Below are 20,491 nucleotides of genomic sequence, written 5' to 3' on the forward strand. Positions count from 1 at the left end.
AGTGAAAGAAGTTGGAATAGTGAAATTTTTCTTAATGGAATGTGGAGTCCAGCGCCTTATTTATTGTCTAATTTAAGTTATAGTCATTTGCTGCACAATTTAGACTAAATAGGAGTGAAGATCCTTCTTACTCGTCTCGTGATCTTTACAAATGTTCCGTCCCGAGTCGTTCTTTACGCCTCGAGATTGTCCGTTTGATGGTCCGTTGAAAGTCACACCTCCACACTCGATAATTAGTTATATACAGTTTATTTACAAATATTTACAAAGATATACACTATGTAATAGCATTACATACACTACAGTATCGGAGCTGTGATGCAGCACGTTGACTTAGCTGGCCTGGGAACACGAGTCACTCTTTCGGAGATGGCTTAACCTCGTGGCCGTCCGTCTCTACAACAACCTTTCTCCAGAGGACTTTCCAAGAGGAGAACACTCTCTCTATCCGCCTCAAAGGTCTGCCTGTTGTTAGAGACCGCCACGTACCAGGTCCCTCGCCCTTTCTCCTCGCTTTTTTGCCACCCTTCCAATTTAAGGGATTCTGGCACTGCCTCCTGCGACCAATCACTTCCTTCCCCTTCTTAGAGCCTTCCAAGACGTCCGCCCTATCTCCCGCCGACGTAGCTCACATTTGCGTCCGTGCTTTATTTATTCTTGTTTTCTCAAGCTGGCCGGCACGTGGCCAACACATTGTCCCTTAAGTGGAGACGCTCCACCTTTGATCCTTCCGGCCGTTTATGGCCCCGACCCCAGGTGGGAGCAATTACCTCAGTCGGGCGGTTTCTTTGACACAGGCCACCAAAGGCGACCTTTACACCTCCCACCGACAAGGTTCAAACTGCGCTTCAACAAAAGCCTGTTTGACATAAACAATACTACCGCGACACACAGCAATCTTTACCGTACAAATTATTTTGTTACACTACACTTCCTCCTTTCTTATTACAAGGATCAAGTTACTACAAATAATAAACTATACTAACAATATACAGTATTTAATATTTTACAGAAAAAGATATTTTACACAGTCAATAACATCTTCGGCAAATTGTCCCGTCACATTGCATTCAGAATCGCCTGGTAGATACTGATTACATCTATCCGAAGGACTTAATACCGACATAACTGCCTTGTCTGTACGATCTGGGGGTTCCGGATTGCTCCTGATTTCCCGTCTGGATAGTACGTCGATCTCACTACGATTTCTCCCTCTTCTGTGCGCGATTTTTGCCTTATTATCCCGCGCTACCAATGCCCTAGGGACCGATTGTTCCTTAAGAGGCGTGCGGTCAACCAGCCGAAGGGGAACGCTTGCCTGCCGACCATGACCCGCCTTACAATATTTTCTAGCATCGCTCTTTTTATTTGTCGTGGGGCTCGTCCTATTTTCCCCGCTTTCTTTCGCAACCGTAACCCTCGCGACTGGTTTCCGTCGCCTATTCGTTTTCGTCCGTTCGACTCTCCTCAAAACGCAATAATCGGCTGCCGAAAGTAATGCATCTGTACCGCAGCTAAGTTCGTCAGTTAATGCGCAAGTTATCAAGGCTGGAGCGTAATCATTTTTCTTTTTATTCGACCTCCCTTCTAGTCTTACAGGTATTGTCGCTAACACTGCTGATACCTGCTGCCCAAATGCGCTGATTAACTTAACCTTTCTCGCTGCCCGCGACACGTAAACAGGCACTACAGACTTCCTAATAACCGTCATATCTACCCCCGTGTCCACTATTGCAGAAAATTTATTATCTTTACAAGCGAGCAGGAGATTTTTGTTTACACTAACGGGTACGTTTCCGCTGATCGTTTCCCTGTTCACCTTTACCCTAGCTACTAGCTGCTCGTCCGATTCTACCGTTTCGTCTATTTTAACCGCTCGCGTTGCTTTAGACTTCGGTCCTTCCTCTTTAGTATGTCTCCGAGGACAATCCCTTCTGAGATGACCCATTTGGTCACAGACATAGCATCTCATTCTTGATCCTCCATTGTTCGCGCTCATGCCTCCAGTTCTAGTGACTGTTCTATCCCTTTCGCGTTCAGGTATAAGTCTAACGTCACCCTTTTCCACAGCCTCCGCATGCTTATCTGCGTATCTGGCTAACTCTTCCGGTGGGAACCAGCCTTTACCTTCTTGCAACAAAACGTAACGCTTAGTGTCGGCATCTAACTTAGTCTTAAGGTGATCCGAGACCACTAATTTTGTTAGCTGCCCAAAAGAATCTACGCCTCTACTATTCAGATAATACCGATACAGATCCTCCATTCTAGCTGCGAATTGGGGCCACGTTTCTTTGCTTCCCTTTTCAGCGGAAGTGAACTCTCTGAGGTACTCAGCGGCAGACAGTCTCAGCTCGTCTAGTAGGAATTGTTTTAAGGTTTGGTAATCCCTGATCTCGTCTGCCGTAAGCCTATTTAACGCCGTTTTACATTTCTCCGATAGCACCGTTAAAACTAGCTGCCCCTGAAGTTCTTCCGGCACATCGTACGTTTGTAACACTACCTCTACGGCCCGAAACCACGATGGTACTTCCGCCTCCTTGTCTGGCATTTTAGGTAAAGCCCATCTGATTTTTCTAGCTAGGCTATCCAAGTTACCTCCCAGCTCAGAGTTGTTACTAGTCCTAGATTCACTCCGTAGACGATCTCTCTCTAACTCTATTTCGCTTTTTCTAATTTCCATCTCTTTGTGTTTAGTTTCTATCTCGGCTAGTCTAATCTGCGTTTCCATTTCCTTTTCGCTCTTTCTAACGTCCCTTTCAATTTCCTTGTTTTTAGAGTCTATTTCGGCTAGTCTAATCTGCAAGCGTAACTTCTCTAACTCGTCAGACTCACGTCCCTCTATTTCATTCTGGTTGTCTGTGACCTCGACCTCGGGGTCCAAAATTTCCTTTTCCGGCTCCGTATCCATTTCCTGGGATTGACTAAGATCAGCCCGACCTCCCTGATCCTCAGAACATGGCATACCCCTTTTTGACCCTTGAGTCCTTCCGCGTCCCGGCATTCTGAATACAAATAATCAAGAACAACTTACCAATGTTGAGTTCTGTTCCGCCTTGATTTCCGGCTACTCTTCCTTCCGTAAGTATCCAAATCTCGAATGTGGGCTCAGTACTCTCCTGTCGTCTTGCGAGAATCTCCTGAAGATTTGCAAGAATATCCTGTCGAAGACTGCGCCAGTGAAGATCCTTCTTACTCGTCTCGTGATCTTTACAAATGTTCCGTCCCGAGTCGTTCTTTACGCCTCGAGATTGTCCGTTTGATGGTCCGTTGAAAGTCACACCTCCACACTCGATAATTAGTTATATACAGTTTATTTACAAATATTTACAAAGATATACACTATGTAATAGCATTACGTACACTACAGTATCGAAGCTGTGATGCAGCACGTCGACTTAGCTGGCCTGGGAACACGAGTCACTCTTCCGGAGATGGCTTAACCTCGTGGCCGTCCGTCTCTACAACAACCTTTCTCCAGAGGACTTTCCAAGAGGAGAACACTCTCTCTATCCGCCTCAAAGGTCTGCCTGTTGTTAGAGACCGCCACGTACCAGGTCCCTCGCCCTTTCTCCTCGCTTTTTTGCCACCCTTCCAATTTAAGGGATTCTGGCACTGCCTCCTGCGACCAATCACTTCCTTCCCCTTCTTAGAGCCTTCCAAGACGTCCGCCCTATCTCCCGCCGACGTAGCTCACATTTGCGTCCGTGCTTTATTTATTCTTGTTTTCTCAAGCTGGCCGGCACGTGGCCAACACATTGTCCCTTAAGTGGAGACGCTCCACCTTTGATCCTTCCGGCCGTTTATGGCCCCGACCCCAGGTGGGAGCAATTACCTCAGTCGGGCGGTTTCTTTGACACAGGCCACCAAAGGCGACCTTTACAATAGGTTTTCGATAAACCTAAATGGTAAAACAATTAACGTCTTAGATGACTCTGAATGTTCTTTTTGTGGAACAACAGAGATGGATATGAGAAAACACCTTCTTGATTCTTGCAACATTCTTTTGGATGTTCGAGTTGCTACACTGCCATCTGATTTTTGTTACCAAATTTTATTCGGTGATAGTTTTGACATGCTAACTCTGTATAAATTATATAATCTCTTTGTTAGTGTATCTAACTTAAAATAACAATGTTCTTTAACCCTTTGTAATAACACCCGTTATATCAAATAATAAAGATTGATTGATTGAATAGGGAATATAATGGAAATATATGTACAATATATATATATATATAGTTTAATACATAGTTAATAATATAATACATATATCATTATGTATTTGCAAAAATGTTGGAAAGCAGGATGTTTATTTTGACATCCAGCTCTTCTAATTGTCCCAAAAAACCGCTGTAATAAAAAATATTTTGTTATAATTTTTATACACTGCTGCAGAAAAAACGCAGCAATTAGAAGTATGTTTTAGGTTATAGGTTGGTTAAATAGTTTAAACTATAATAAAGGTACTTAAAAGATTTTTTCGAAGTGCTTTGCTGGGTTTGGAAAGATATGACAGACAATTCGGAAACAATCTAAGCACTGCATTCTTAATGTGTGAAGAAGTTTCATAAGGAACCTTGATGATTTTCTTTCCACCTTCAAATACTCTCCTGGAATGAATTATTTGATGCGAGGCAAAGTGCTTTTCACAAATATCGTGTTCAGTCAGTTCTCGATCTGCATAAGGTATTGCTCGTTTTCATTTTTTAAACAATTCTAAATTGTTTGGTGCATTAAATACATAGGCGTAGCTAGGGCGGGGCGGCGGGGGCGGCCCACCCCGGGTGTCACCCATGTAGGGGGGTGACACTCGGTAGGCCTGTACCTAAAAAAAAAAAAAAGGTCAACGGCTCGCCTCTGAGGAGACGCCACGAGAGCTCGCACCAGCTAAAAATCTTACTATGATTTATTCTATAAATCTAAACTCATACGTCGCGACATCGCATATTCAATACAGCGTTCAAGTTGCTCGAGTGCGAAGATATTACAATTCAACAGTGTTTTATAAAAGAGTTAAAAAGGGTGACATCACGATATCCGCACCGGGTGTCACCCATGCTAGCTACGCCACTGCTTAAATACATTTACTATTTGTTTCTGTGGATAATCATTGCTTTTGCAATTATGCACGCATCATTTAAAAGACATGATTTTATAACAATTTCTTAAAAACACTGTTGAATGAGGCGATAGTAAATGGTAAACAACGATACAAAATGGACTTCCCGATAAGACGGCACCTAGTGACGAACGTCTGAAGTATGACCACATTCCTGACAAGTTTTCGACAGTCAAACAATAGAGAGGTTTCAAGGTCGCATGTCATGTGATAAAACGCACATTTGCTCTGCCCCTTCGCAATGTTTATGGTCTAGTTTCCGCTTGCGTGGCTTGTTATTTGACAGATTGGCAGCGTTTTTTTTTTCTATCTAAACTTAATAGAATTGCAGTATTTTTATAACATGGACAAAGTTAAAAAAGAGATGCTTTTCTGGCGGGCTATTCTCGCAGTCTGACAGGGTGAGATACTATTTTATACGAAGAGAAAGTTTCATTATGTCAAGGTGTCGATCCATACGAAGTCAGCATCTTCGTTGTAGATCAAGAGTTGTGGCTTAAAGTAGAATTTTGTGACATCATAAACTATTTGGTTTTGACGACAAATTACTACACTCTTTCACAAATAAAAGCTTACATATCTTTAGAGGCCCATAACTATCTTACAAGTGGCTGGATTTTTCTTGATTACGTGCTCTTTCATAAAACGCTCCTAATATGTGGCTACTCTCATACCCCATGCCATGTATAATGTTGGCATCCAGCCTGGTGATGACTCATCCAAGGCCGCTTGATCGCTTTCCTAGTAATGCCGTCTCGTCTCGTCTTGTCTGAGGGTTGATATAGAGATTTCAGCCTCTTGGCTATATTCTCCGATAGGCCGCCGCCTGGCGGTTATTTCAGGCGGTTCGTGTCCCGGATATACTGTTCGAGAGCTCCGACGTGTTGGCGAGTTGAAATTGTTGATGACGGCCAGTAGATCGGAGTTAGGGAGCAGATTGATGTTTAGGGACAACGCCCTTCCGAGGGTTCGGCAGGGTCCGTCGTAGTGGGGGCAGTCGAGCCAGAAGTGGTGTGCTGTTTCCTCTTTGTCGCAATTAGGACATTTTGGTGAATCCGCTAGGCGCCGAAGGTGTAGGAACGCGTTCAGATGCCGCCTCCTGTAAGGAAATTGTCGTATTCATACTGTTTCTATTTTTCGCCGCTGGAAAACATTTTGGCGCTAGTTATCGGTGAGAATCACATATTGAGTAAATTGGTCGTTTTGTGTGCAGATATAGCTATTTTATGAAATTGTGATAATTACATTATATATAGTTATACTTATTCGAGTTACATACGGTTGAGGAGACTTTCTTTTCAACAGCAGCTTAATGTATAGATATAAATACAGTAAGGGCTGTTTCACATTATGACCGACTCGACCGACCGATCCTGTAATCGGACCGACTAGTAGTAAAAGCATTCACACTTGAGTACGATTATATGTAGGTGGCCGATTCGTAAGGACCAATCGGAACGGGTGTTAGAAACTGTTTTAACTTTTCCTAATTTTTAAAAATATTTTTGTAATCTACCTGATTAACTTAGCTGTTTGTAAGTGATCAATGGAAATTATTGGTTTATATATTTAAAAATACACACACTTTTATTTATGTAAATTAGAGTGGAAGAGCAATTGGTTCATAAATCATTTCTAATTCATCATCTATTAACTCTACTGTATATTTATTACAAGCAGACACTAAGAAAACAAATTGAAAGGTGAAATTAGAACACAATCATTATCAATTCAAACTCAAATCTGCGGTTGTTAAAATTATTTAACTTTATTTTGTCGGTATTAACAAAAGGATTTATGCAACCGGCTTGTATTATGTTGTATATATATTATGATACTCCTGCAAAAGTTTATCTAATCAAATATTGATAACTAGCAATCTAATTTATTGCTTACCTAAAATAAAATGCTTCTGACAGACTCGTGTATTATTGTCATTCACTTTATCCGTATTGAAATTTTTCCGGTTAATTCTCGAGAGCCATGTAGATTTTCTTCACCGTGAAAGCTCCTCGGTTTGGGGTCCTTGATGACAAATAATGCCGGAAATTTAAAATTGATATTCCTTTGTACTTGAGTGAACTAGCATTACACCCAATTACACAACAATTCACCATAGTGATATTCGCGACGAATAAATAACAGAAGAGCTCCAGATAAAGCGCGCGTAAACACAAATAAAACGTAAACAAACCACAAAAATGGGCAAGACAATTGCGCATACACATGACATCATTCGTGACGTCGACTTGAAACTTCTCTACAGGAGTGGTATCACCTGTATTCTTATACTGTTTCTGGTCAACACCGAGTGGTTTAAATTGACACAATGATTCTACGTAATAAAATCCATGGAAATATCGCATGGACAGTTTATTGGTCACCGATAAACCGATGCATAAAATCTTGATTTTTAGCCGAATCTTCGTAACTCGAAACTTTTTAACTCGAAGTTCGAATTTCCCCCTTTCCCCGACCGACTCGAGTTAACCAGGTTTCACTTTATTAAATTTAAATTCAACAGTAGGTGCAGTAGCCTCGTGAACATGTTACAATATTCATGATATCAAAGTCAAATTATCTTCGTTTGATTTTTATTGTTCGTTTCGTGCGAAAATAGTCCCGCTTTCCTTTGCCGGCTGTTATGTATGTTACTGTAAATGACCGAAATCTAACCTAACCTAACCTAAACCTAACCTAACATAACATTAATAACATAACCAAATATTCGGTCTTTCACCAACGGTTTCTCGTATGTGTTTACATTCACCGGAGAATCTCGACATTCTCTATTTTCGATCTTTCACAGTAACATATACATAACAAACCGGTAAAGGACAGCGTATTAGTATGTAAGGGAAAATATCGAAATCGTGTTGTAGATGGGCACGTCGCGAAGCTTGATATTTATAAAAAGAAATGAAGCTTCACTCAACCCTAACTGTAACAGTAAAAACTTTAATGTTTGAAGTAAGTTGTACTGTACATGATACTGAGCACCTCAGACACGTAATTGCTCCACCTAAATCATGAATGAAACTGGCAATATTGCCGACCGGTATGGCCAACAGTTATTAGCATTTAATGTTTTTTTTTTTTTTTTATGAAATTCATCACTACCCCGAAAATTAAACTTTTTGCCATTCGATAATAATTAAAAATATAAAAAGTTTTTATAACAAAACTATATAGCCTATTGAGAATTGCTACATTGTTGACATCAAGATAGTAATCTTCATATATATCAGTGGCGTGCCGTCATTGGAAGCGATGGAAGCGCCGATTCCACCTTCCAATGACCTTCCCTTGTATTTTATAAAATATAAATTTTCATATTTTAACGTACTTTGCATTAATTAAAATTAATATTTTATTATAACTGCATTATGTATCTTTTACAAATTTCTATACTACATGTGAAAAAAACGATAAGATTGCTATTGTATATTCGAATAATTCGGTAGCGGAAGGAGTGTCAAAACCGGGTCAGTTTCCAATCAGCCAGATTATATAGGCATTGGCGCATGCGCTTTACAGAGCACCAACGTCACGGTTTAGCTGGTAGAAGCGACACACGCGTAAAGAGTCCGACTTTATATCCCGGAGCGGTTGTGGGCTGTTAGCCGCCTGCTAGATATTCGGCCAACCTCGCCCGATTATGTGAATCATGAGCAGACTAGATCAACGGCGGACAACCCCCGGCCCGCGGGCCAGCTACGGCTGGCGAAAAGTTTCTATCCGGCCCGCGAGATCTTTAATAGATTATTAAATTGGAAAAATAACTAATTAATAGTTATTTTTCCAATTTTTTGTAATTTTCGAAAACGATAAGAGAAATAAATGTAGTAATTAACTTTTTATTTATTTATTTCATATTTGCAGACTAAAAAAATTACGAGTCACAAGAAAGCGTCAATTAACTACTACGGCCGCGGAAAAAAAACGTAAAATTTATTCTGGCCCACGATATAAAAAAGGTTGCCCACCCTAGACTAGATTTATAACTTAACCCAACCGATAGGAATTTACTGGCATGTTTTTATGATAGTTCTGTATAGTTGACAGGAGTTTTAAAAAAATCCATTAAAATATTTGATACATTTATTCCGCGTTTATTCTGCTCTCCCATCTTATATTACTTACGGATTTCAATGTTAAACCGGTGATATTACGATTTAGTATGTCCCATCCGTAAGGGGATGCAGAAAAAACGTGTACAATTCTAGTACAGTGATAAAAAATTAACTGTTACTTTGGCTGCATCATTTACAACCAAATTTAATGAATGAGACGTACAATGGTACAAAAAAAAGCTCTAGAATTTATTTTCCTTAAATTTACGATTTATGTATCCGTTGTCATAAAAATTTCTTTCCACTTCTTTCCCAAGACTACAGATATTCGAGTACAAAGTAACCGGTTTCGACTTATTTCTATTTAAGAAGTAGTTAAATAATTAAGCGATTAGGGAATTAGAAACATAAATAAAACCCCGATGAAAAAGCCGAAATTTTACTTAAACAGAAGCTTAACCGAACCAATCTCTTGCCGAGTACAGTGGGGTCTGATCTCTTCGTAATATTAGATGTAATAAAGACAGAAATTTCTCCAGTTCAATGAGAGTGACCGAAAAGTTGTAAATTTTGGAAATTTCCGTGAACACTCGATCCTAAAACGAATTAGTTAGAAAACGAACGACGGGCAATCTGTTAAGTTTAACATATTTAGATTTTTACAGCTATGGTGAGAAACGTTTAAAATCTACAACAACTCCGTCGCGTCCTTTGATATATACTAGTGACGCGACAAAAGAGGCATTTGACATTGACCGGTATCGGCACCCTCGGGATTTGGCACGGACACACCTACCTGGACCGTCTCTGATTCCATTCATTAGCCACTCGTAGGGAGCTACAGTATTTCACTAAGTGGATTGTTTTAAGACTTAAAAAGTAAAGAATATTTTGTTATTTTTATGTACGTTTCTTCACAAAGTTATATTTAATTATAAGTTTCATTAAAAGTATATTCATACAATTGAAGAATTTTTTGTACTAGGTATGTACTGTATATTCGTCACACATTTTGTTTTACCAAGTAAGTTTTTCTGATAATTTTAATTTTAGCCCTTATATCGTGGCTAGTAATTCAAAAATTTATTTTAAAAAAGTTTTGGTTCAAGACCATATAACGAAAAAGAAAACATTATTAAAAGAGAAAGACCAATGCCTAAATTAAATATAAATACGTCAACAAAAAATTTCGACATTTTGACGATAAAATTTATGACGAATGACGATTCTTTCGTAAAATTGAAGCAATTTGGAAATCAAAGAGGAATAGAATTTAACATTGGTAGACAATATAAAATAAATATTGAAAGTTATAACAAGATAATTACGATTAATAGATATATCTAAATTAATAGATGTTATAGGCCTATGTTTTTTCTCAAAGCGAGAATTGGCATTTAGAGGGCGTAGGGAATTTATTGAATCTAATAACGGAGGTAATTATATTGAACTTTTTTATTTATTAAGTACGTCAGATAATCTATTAAAAATGCATTTACAGAAGTATACGGTTTTTACTGGCTTATCGAACAAACGAATATGAACGGGCCCTGACGCGCAATTAATTGATTGCCCCTGAAAGTCGGTTTCTTACAAAAACACAGATTCCCTATCATCAAATGTCACGGCACGCCACTGATATATATTATATTTAAAACCAATACGTATTTTATTATACGTATAAACTAATCTTTATAAAGCTCAATTGATGTTGTCTTTAAAGATAAATTTCAAATTACTGCTTATATGTTTGACATTTCTCACACACGCCGATTTTCTTCTGCTAAAATATGAGTGCAGACATCTTGTTACATATGAGTATAAAATAATATAATTCTGATTGGTCAATTTTTAATCGCCTCCGAATTTTGTCGGCTGAAATTAAAAATAGAGTACAGTTTTCTCGGTCTGATTTAGTCGGATCGAACTGTAAAATAAAAGTCTAAGCAGTGATATCGGCGCCGGATGGCCGAGCTGTTAACGAATCATCCTATCGGATCGGGAAACCGATTCGATAGGATGACCCAGAATTTTTTTCATTCCTCATCACTCGGTCACCCCAATTGTGGGCCTGTTCGAACTCTTAATAAGCACTATTAAAAAGGCAATCAAATAAATGTCCGCAGGACAGAGTCCAAAAAAATTTAAAAAAAAGCTGTGACGTCAAATCTACGATAGAAGAGTTTTGTTAATTTTACTTTTTTAAAAATGTAATTTAATTACATTTCAAGGGATTTTAACTATTAATTTAAAAAATAATTTAACTTTTTAAAATTTGTAAAATTAATATTTTTTTGTGACAAGAGATAGATGGCAGCAAATGTTGTTAAGTCGTCGATTACGCGGGAATGTTAAATATCGTCTGACTTCAACGGTACATCTACAAGACGAAAATGTGGGATGATATTCTGTTACACTTTAATGACGAAGAGACGATCAGTTTAGGCCTACATAATGAAGAATTAAAAGGGAAAGATGTATACGAATGCTATAGTTTTGCTACTATCAAAGCTAGTTGTGAGGTCAGTATTTACACTTAAATTTTTACTGTTTTGATTAAGCTGATGCATAATCTTGTAAAAAAGTAAGGCTGATGATGGTTTGCCATCACTAATATATTAAATTGGAAGAGCACTAGATTCTTGCTTATCTGGACATTTCTTGCACAGAGGCGTGCTAGATTACTGAATGTTCAGACCGAAAGCCTGTCTTAAAGCAATGAATGATGTAACCTATTGTCCTTCGGTACTGATTCTTTTAGTAGCAAGTGAACAAATAATACAGGGCACTAATAGGCAATACTGTACACAGAAATGAAAGCCGGACATGTGACATGGCTATTTACACTGAAATGGAAATGCATAGATGATTACAATGGATGCCAGATAACTGAGAGATCAGATGAACAAAAGTGTAATATGTACTTATATGACAGACTTATATGTAAAATGTACTGTACTTCACTAGCACCAGAAACATGTAATATCTTCACACCACTAAATCTCTTCAGCTTCTAGCAAAACATGTAAAATGTAGCAATTCACAAACATTTTCAGAATCCACCTGATTCGAGTTTCATGCGGATTCCAAAAATTCGTTTGAGGCATTCAATTTGAAATGGTTCGTAAACCTGAAGCTGTAATCATGTGGATTCTGAAAATGTATAATAATAAATGCTTACTGGAACAAACAAATCAGAAATTAAATCTATTACACGCCTTTAAAGTATCCAGCATACTGTTAGATTTTCATAAAATCTTGAACCATAAAATCTTGAGTTATGAAAATCTAACAGTATGCTGGATACTTTAAAGACGTGTAATAGATTTAATTTCTGATTCTGAAAATGTTTGTGAATTGTTACATTTTACATGTTTTGCTGGAAGCTGAAGAGATTTAGTGGTCTGAAGGCTTATATATGAAATTAACAATTTAAAAAACTAAATTATAATAAATTAATTGTATTATATTAAAGTATATTACAATCAATGCTGGCCTATAGCATCTAATATATGGATTCTGTCACACGAGGGCATGCATCATAAATTCCTAATAGAATTGTTTTGACTGGTGTTAGGTTTGATAAAAATATTAATTTTAACTTAAAATTAATCAAAATCAACACCATCAAAACATTACACAAAATCAAAATGATTTTACTAGGGTTGGGTGCATGCCACTGCCCTCCTGATGTCATAACACCTTTATATTAGATGCCATGAACTGCCACAATGCTAACTTACTATGGTGTGTGTGTATAAACTGGCAATGAGTACAAATAGGAAATGTAAAAAAAGAGCTGGAGGCAAAAATATTTGCAGCTCAAGATCAGGCCAAAACAAATATTATTAAAGCAAAAATATGGAGAGAAGATGATGAGAGATGCAGGATTTGTAAAGATAAGAATGAAACAATTGATCACCCGACGAGTGGATATAGCAAAACCACACAAACTGAATACAAAAAGAGGCACAAATAAGATCACCCAAATGATACACTGGTAGCTGTGCAAAAAGTATAACATCAAAGTAGCAAGATATTGGTATGAACACAATGTATAGAAAGTGATTGAAAATGAACAAGTCAAAATACTTTGGGATTTTTAGACTACAAACTGACAAACACCGATCATAATACACCTGACATCACAGTAGCTGAAAAAGAAAAGGTTTATTTTGACATTGCAGTTCTATGAGATCCAAGGATTGTTGAAAAAGAGCAAGAAAAACTGAATAAATACTGAGATTTAGCAACTGAGATAACGTGACTGTGGATCAAAAGCACCAAAGTTGTACCGATTGTAATAGGGGCTGTGGGTGCTGTATCCCCTGGACTGATGAAGTATCTAGAACTTCACTTAATGGACGTTTTGATATTTGACTTACAAAAACTACTATTTTTGGAACTTCTTTCAAACTTCTTGCATACTTCAAAAATATCTGAGAGACACCTAACCCATGGGATGGGGTTTGGTCACTATCAGTTTGTGGTAGGTGATAATTCTACCAGTCACATTATAGACTGAGGCTTTCAGTTTGGAAAGACTAATACACCTATCCCTTGTTTTACACGGTACTTCTTTTACACGTTTTCACTTTTACACGGTTTAAAAAATAAATGTAGAAAATAAACTTGCTATGATCAAAAAGAACAATTTTTAACTCTAATCTACATCTATATTCCAATCCACCTTAATTATATGTTATAGTTGATATTTAGGATACTAGGTGACAGTTTTATTTCAATCCGTCAAATAGTAACCGATAAACCGATATAGGGTACTCCCCCATACGCATGAAGTTGCATTCATTGCACATAGTTTTAAACCAGAAAATTTTAATTTTTCATATTCATAAGTAACAAACGATTACATTATTTTTAATTACATTTTTTACATTACATTTTTATGAATCTTTCAGATTTTATTTTTTGTTCCTTTGTACTTTGTATTTAATTAATAAAAGAATATATTTTTTTTGCCTTTCAAGATTTTTGTTTGATTTATGTACTTTTTAAAAAATTGAAAAAAATTCATAATTAATAAACAACGAAATTATGCGTTTTTTGCATACTTTTTGATTTACATGGTTTTACATTCAAAAAGATACAAATTCGATTTACACGTTTTTCTCAGGATCCTATCTTCTGTGTAAATCAAGGGATGGGTGTATATATTTATAAAAAATATATCTTCAGACAAGTATTTGGAAGAAAAGAAATTATTGAATGGTTTATTAAACTCTATATGATTTTGTGACAAATTAATTCTAGGAAAATATATAGTTTTCTGCAATCACAAATGATAATTCATTAAACTTAGATCAGCAATATTGATCATATTATTAAAAAATATGTCATTTAATTGTTCAGCTTGATTATCAAATTTATCTTAAATTGTAATTTTTCACAATTTTCCAATTCCAAATTGATTTGGAATTAATATTTTTACTCCATTACTAATTATATTTTCTGTACAGTATAATTCAAGGTTTAGTAACATCAACTACTGATTTTTATTTTTAACATTAAATGTGATTTATAATTTCTTAAATCTGATCATATTTAATTCTGAATTGTTGAAGGAAGAGTGAAAAAGAAACAGAATTTGTATTCTTCTGTTTCCTTTTCACTTTAGATTGAATTGATGATATCAAGAAACTGATTTGAATGTTAATGTTATAAGACTGAAATTTTTTAAAGCTTTTACAAAAAGTTTTGACTTGCATTCTGCATTAAAAAATGTTATTACACCAGAATTCATCCTACTAAATTATTTTATCATTAGCTCCAATAGAAAAAATAAATAATAATGATATTGATTTTAATTTTTATTAAATATTCATAATGGATTAGGAATTCAATCAAATTTTTTAGCATGTTAAGAGTTTATACTACCAGTAGTTATTTAATATTAAAGATCTTTTCTATTAAAATTATTGTAATTGTCTTTAAAACTTTTGTTTTTTTTCTATTATAAATAATTGTCTTAATTCTTTTTTATTACAGGTCAAAAAATCTCCAAATGTTATATCATGTGCAACAGTACAGCATATTGCCATAGCCATTGATTCTGAAGTAGTAATATTTGAAGTTGAGTGTAAAAAATTAGTCTGCATTCTTACTTATGGTAGTTAATTTTTTATGTTTATGAAAATTTAATTGGAATATACTGAGACATAAATTATATATTTTAATTATTGTTAATCTTTTTTTCAATTAAGATTCATCAATAAATGCAATTGTTTTACATGAAAATTGTCCTTTGTTAATAACTGCAGAACAAAATGGATTAGTGCATATGATTTATATTCCAACTAAGAAAAGATTACTTTCGGTGGTAAGTTTATTCATAATGAAAATTTTTTATAATTAAAGTTTTTTTCCTGTTAAATTTTTAATTTTAAAGAAATTAATCTTTTTTGTATTGTATTATAAAGCATATTTAAGATGTTTGTCCCAATTGAATTATTGCATAATTAAATTTTAAATGATACAAAAGTAAAATAGCATATGAGATACTAAAGCTAAGTTCACATTAGCATACAAATTGCTATTTTGCCAACTACCAGTTTGTCCACTTTTGGTAACTGTTCAACCAGTTCATTAGGAGTTAAAAATATTGCAACTTTTGCCAAACTCCAGTTTGTTAGACCAATCAACTTTTCACAACTAGAAATATTTTCAACCAATCACATTCTAGTAATCTGTCACATAATACAATGTAAACACATTTTATTTTGGTTAGTGTTCATTTCATTCATTTGTAATGGTTTGTTTGACAGTGTGAGCCTAACTTAATTACTAAATGAAATGAATTTTTGATGATAAAATGACTACATTTTTATAATTACAATGATAACCTTTTCTTTGTGCTCCACAAAGGAAGCATGCCCCACAGCTTGAGAACTACTGATTTAAATTATTAAATTATAAATTTGCATAAAATAAGACTTTAAATGCACTGATTAAAAATTTTCATAATTTGATGTAATTCTTACTGTTTATAAATTTTTATTTTTAGCAGTTATAGTTTAAAAATTGTTTAGTGTTTGTTCTTTAATCAATTGTTCTGTGAATTGGATAATGTTATATTAGACAACTGTATTTGTAGGACAAGTATAGTTTTATATTTAACTTCTATTTTATAATTTTCTGATCTTATTATTATAAATTTTCTATTATACTTGATATAAAATTTTAATGAACAAATCAAAATAAAAAATGCCATATTTTTTGTAGAGCTAGAAAATTCAGACTAGAGGTAGATTCTCAGTTTAAGATATGGGAAGTCTGAGTTCAATTTATGATGGTTCACTTACTGTTTTCCAGTAATCTGTGGTGGTAGGTGGCACCACCACCAAGGAAGCATCAAGGTTGGCAGCATAAAAGTTAGAAAAAAAGACTGATGCTTATTCTTTTGTATTTTTGACATGTGTGAGGTATGATTCAGAACCTGTCAATACATGTGCGAATTTCAATTATACAAACGCACAAATTTCTTTGTTGTCAATTGTAGTCAGTTGTACGTGTATATTAGAAATCTGATAAAATAAATATCATAAATGTTAAACAAAAAATATTGTGTGGAATCCTTTTCATAGAAGTACATTGGAACCTCACTTAATGAGCATAATTCGTTCCAGAGTCTTACTTGTAATGTGAAACACTCATTAAACAAAACAATTTTTCCCATAGAAATGAATGTAAAATATGATAATGCGTTCCATGCCGAAAAAATGCTTGAATGTTTTATGTATAACATTTATTTTTAAAAAATTGTACAATATACACTGTTAAGGAGCGTGAATCATCATCATCTTTTCTTCTAGCTTGGAATGAACCATCCTGGAATGAGAATTCGATTTGCAGAAAACAAAAAAACAACCATGAATAACATGTTTGATATACACTCCAAACGATATGCCAAATTCTTGGGTTATGTAAAGGCTACAATTAAATATTAGAAATTAATTATTTTGACTAGAGGTAGGCAGTTATGTTTCCATCTCATATTAAATTTAATAATTATAAATAGTTAATTTTTAATTCAGACATTTCAAAAATTTAATTTGGAATCGGACATTAAAGTTAATGACCCAAGAATTTGGCATATTGTTTGGTGTGTTTATTATATAATGGGCTATGGGCTATGGTTGTTGATGTTTATAAGTAATATGTGTGAACACAAGTTTGGAAAAATATGTGATCACAAGCGACACTAAGATGCTAGCAGAACGAGTGCTAAACACAGACTGATGGAGCATATCACATGCGCACAATTCAGGACTTCCCCTCTCCTCATCACTCATTAAGCAAAGCAAATTTTTACAATTTGTTTTGCTTATTATGCGAAATACTCACTGTGTGAGGTGCTCATTAAGCGAAGTTCCACTGTAATATACTATATTTACAAGTAAAAAAATATTGACATTATCATAAGGTGACCAGACTCCCGGATTGTGCGAGACTGTCCCAGATTTGGGTTGTTTGTCCCGCATTGAACACCGTCTCAGAAAGTGGACTTTCTGGGATGTCTGGTGACCAGACGTCCCAGAATGTTACATGAGATTTGGTCATGTAACATTTTCAACATGTTTGCAAGTTGTCAAGAGCACAAAGTTGTCGTTTTCTTTTACTACTAGTAGCCCAGGATGCCCCTAGTGGGCGTTCTAGCAGCAACGGTGTCATTCCATGGTATAAACAATAAATTTATATCAATAAATCAATAATAAATTCCTATTGGAATAATAATATACTGAATTTATTATTAATTCAAATAATATCTAGGGGCACCCCTAGTGGCCATTCTAGGCATACCATGACAGATATACAAACAGCGCTATCAATTTTTTTTTCTATAAAGAGTTATTTTTAAGTTTATTTATGCATTTATGTATTTATATATTTTTCTACTAAATTATTTATTAATGAATTAGTTTTTATTATTATATATATATGTATGTTGGAGGTCCACCCCATTTTTTGCTCCCATAACACGGAAGTGTCCCGCATTTCAACCTAACATATCTGGTCACTTTACATTATCATTTCCACAGCTATTAACATATTGATTTTAACAAAAAATATATATACATATTAATAGAATTATTAGGATCAAATAATAAATAATTTTTTCTTTAAAATTATTTTTCAGCCTCTTATATCAGGATCCCAAATTGATGATACTCTTACTTTCAAATCAATGTACTTTTTTGAAAATATAAATGGTAAGAAAATAATTACTATTAATTTATATTTATCCTTAAGTTTTATTTTAAGGTTCATTAATACAATAAAAGTAATTTTGTTCTAAATCAAAATTTAATATGTTAGGATTTCTTATAAAAATATATGCCTTTGAAACAGATTACTAAAGAATCATTTTGTAGGAAAATTAATTTTAATTTTGGATATGATGATTCATAACCTATTGTATTAATATATCATAGGAAAGTATACTATTATCCAAAGATTACATGAAACAATACTTATTGTTCTATGATACTCTAAATAGTTCATGATTTAATTCTCAAAATAATTTTTTTATTCCTGCTTTATTTAACTATTTAATTATTTTAATGCTTTTAAGTATTCAGAATAGACAAATGTTCTTTTATAGTTTGAAACATTATATGAAAAATTATCAAAAACATTTATTTTGATTTAATTAAAATGAAATTAACTTAATGAAAAAGACAGAAGTATAAAGTGATATGACATTGTTTTAAGTTATAGATAATAAATCACTCATTTTTATATTTTTTGTTAATCTACAGTATTTGAAAAGCCTGAAGTAATTGCTTTTAATGAGAAGAATTGTAACCAAATAAAATGATATAATTATCTATTAAATTTATATTTAATAGATAATTAATTAATTTAAATTTTTATTAATAAAAATTATTTTAAAATAACTATTAAAATTATTAATTTGTTTGGTAGTTAATTTCAAAAATTAAAGTTTTGATTACCTTGAATTTTATGAATTATTTCACTCAATAATAATAAATTTTATAAATTAGCTATAAAATTGCCTTTTAATAAATGTATGTAAAATATATTTTGTAAACTAATTATATGGTTAAATATATTTTAATAGTATAATGTAAAAAGTCTTTTGAATATTTGACTTAGGAAACAGTGAAGTTGTCATTCTATCAAAACAGAATCAACTGTTCTTGTTTTCTCAACTTCCAGTCAAGAAATTATGTGAAGGTAATATTTTATAAATAAAATAGAAATTCACAGTAAAATTTTCAACTAGCGTAAGATTATTTTTATATTCTAATGTAATTAATCCTTCATATGAATGGAGCATATAGTTCCAGATAATCAAATTCTTAGTTTAAATAGATTAATAAAAGCTTTAATGCAAAAACAAAGTACAAAGTGCTTTAACTGTTCAATGCTGGTGGCCAGATGGGTAAGACAGTTAAGGTATTAAACTGTCTTACCCATCATGTCTTACAACACTGAGACTTGGGGTCAAATCTGGACAAGCAACTTTCCAGGAACTTTTTTACAGGCAGTTTATCCCAAATATGTTGCCTATTCTTTGCCTTGTAGGAAAATTTGTACTTATGACAGGTATGGAAGTAAGTGCCCACAAGGTGAAAAAAGCAAAAACAAAAACTGCTTAATGCTACAGGATACCAACTTAAACGCTAATTTTTCTAGGGCTATATCAGAGATTTTTCTTGGCTACAAAATCTAAGAGTCAAATTGACTTACTTATTTGAAATTAAGAGTCAAATCTTAAAATTTTCAAGTCAAGATAATTTTTTAATGTTGACAAAATTACAAAATTAGTTATAATATTTAAGAAAGAAAAACATATTTTTTACTCATTTGAAGTGGTAATCAAAATATAATTTTGATTACCACTTCAAATGAGTAAAAAATATGTTTATATTAAATGAGTAAAAAAATATATATATATATATAATATATATATATATATATATATATAAATATAAACAAAGAGCAAAAAAGTTTGAAGTGGTAATCAAAACATAATTTTTAAATTACATGATATATATATCATGTAAATTAAAAATTATATTTTGATGATTACCATGACAAACTTTTCTGGAAAACATAATAAGTATTAAAAAAAGTCATATTGGTTTGAAAGATTTTATAGGCAGAAAAGAAGAGTATCCATTGGTTCTCCTACAGCAGGATTTATTTGAATCAGTTGTTAGAAAAATGGAAAGGAAAGTGCTGGAAGAATTTAGAGAAGAAATAATTTTGTAGATATGCAGATCTGTTTATTTGAAAAAGAAAAGTTAAAATGGGA

The 20,491-nt window shown here is 34.0% G+C and overlaps 1 protein-coding gene across 1 annotated transcript in view; it reads left to right on the forward strand.

Moving 5' to 3' along the window:
* The first annotated feature begins 11,510 nt into the window (after nucleotides 1–11,510).
* The window catches only part of rod (rough deal), an 82,635-nt gene continuing 73,654 nt past the window's right edge, over nucleotides 11,511–20,491 (forward strand). The window contains exons 1-5 of the mRNA XM_067281868.1: nucleotides 11,511–11,714; nucleotides 15,199–15,319; nucleotides 15,414–15,529; nucleotides 18,347–18,419; nucleotides 19,327–19,407. Of these exons, the coding sequence (XP_067137969.1) occupies nucleotides 11,586–11,714; nucleotides 15,199–15,319; nucleotides 15,414–15,529; nucleotides 18,347–18,419; nucleotides 19,327–19,407 (520 nt within the window). The 5' untranslated portion in view covers nucleotides 11,511–11,585. The remainder of the gene's footprint in view (nucleotides 11,715–15,198; nucleotides 15,320–15,413; nucleotides 15,530–18,346; nucleotides 18,420–19,326; nucleotides 19,408–20,491) is intronic.

This window comes from Centruroides vittatus, unplaced genomic scaffold, assembly GCF_030686945.1.
Source record: "Centruroides vittatus isolate TY-2023 unplaced genomic scaffold, ASM3068694v2 contig_927, whole genome shotgun sequence".
Classification (NCBI taxonomy): domain Eukaryota; kingdom Metazoa; phylum Arthropoda; class Arachnida; order Scorpiones; family Buthidae; genus Centruroides; species Centruroides vittatus.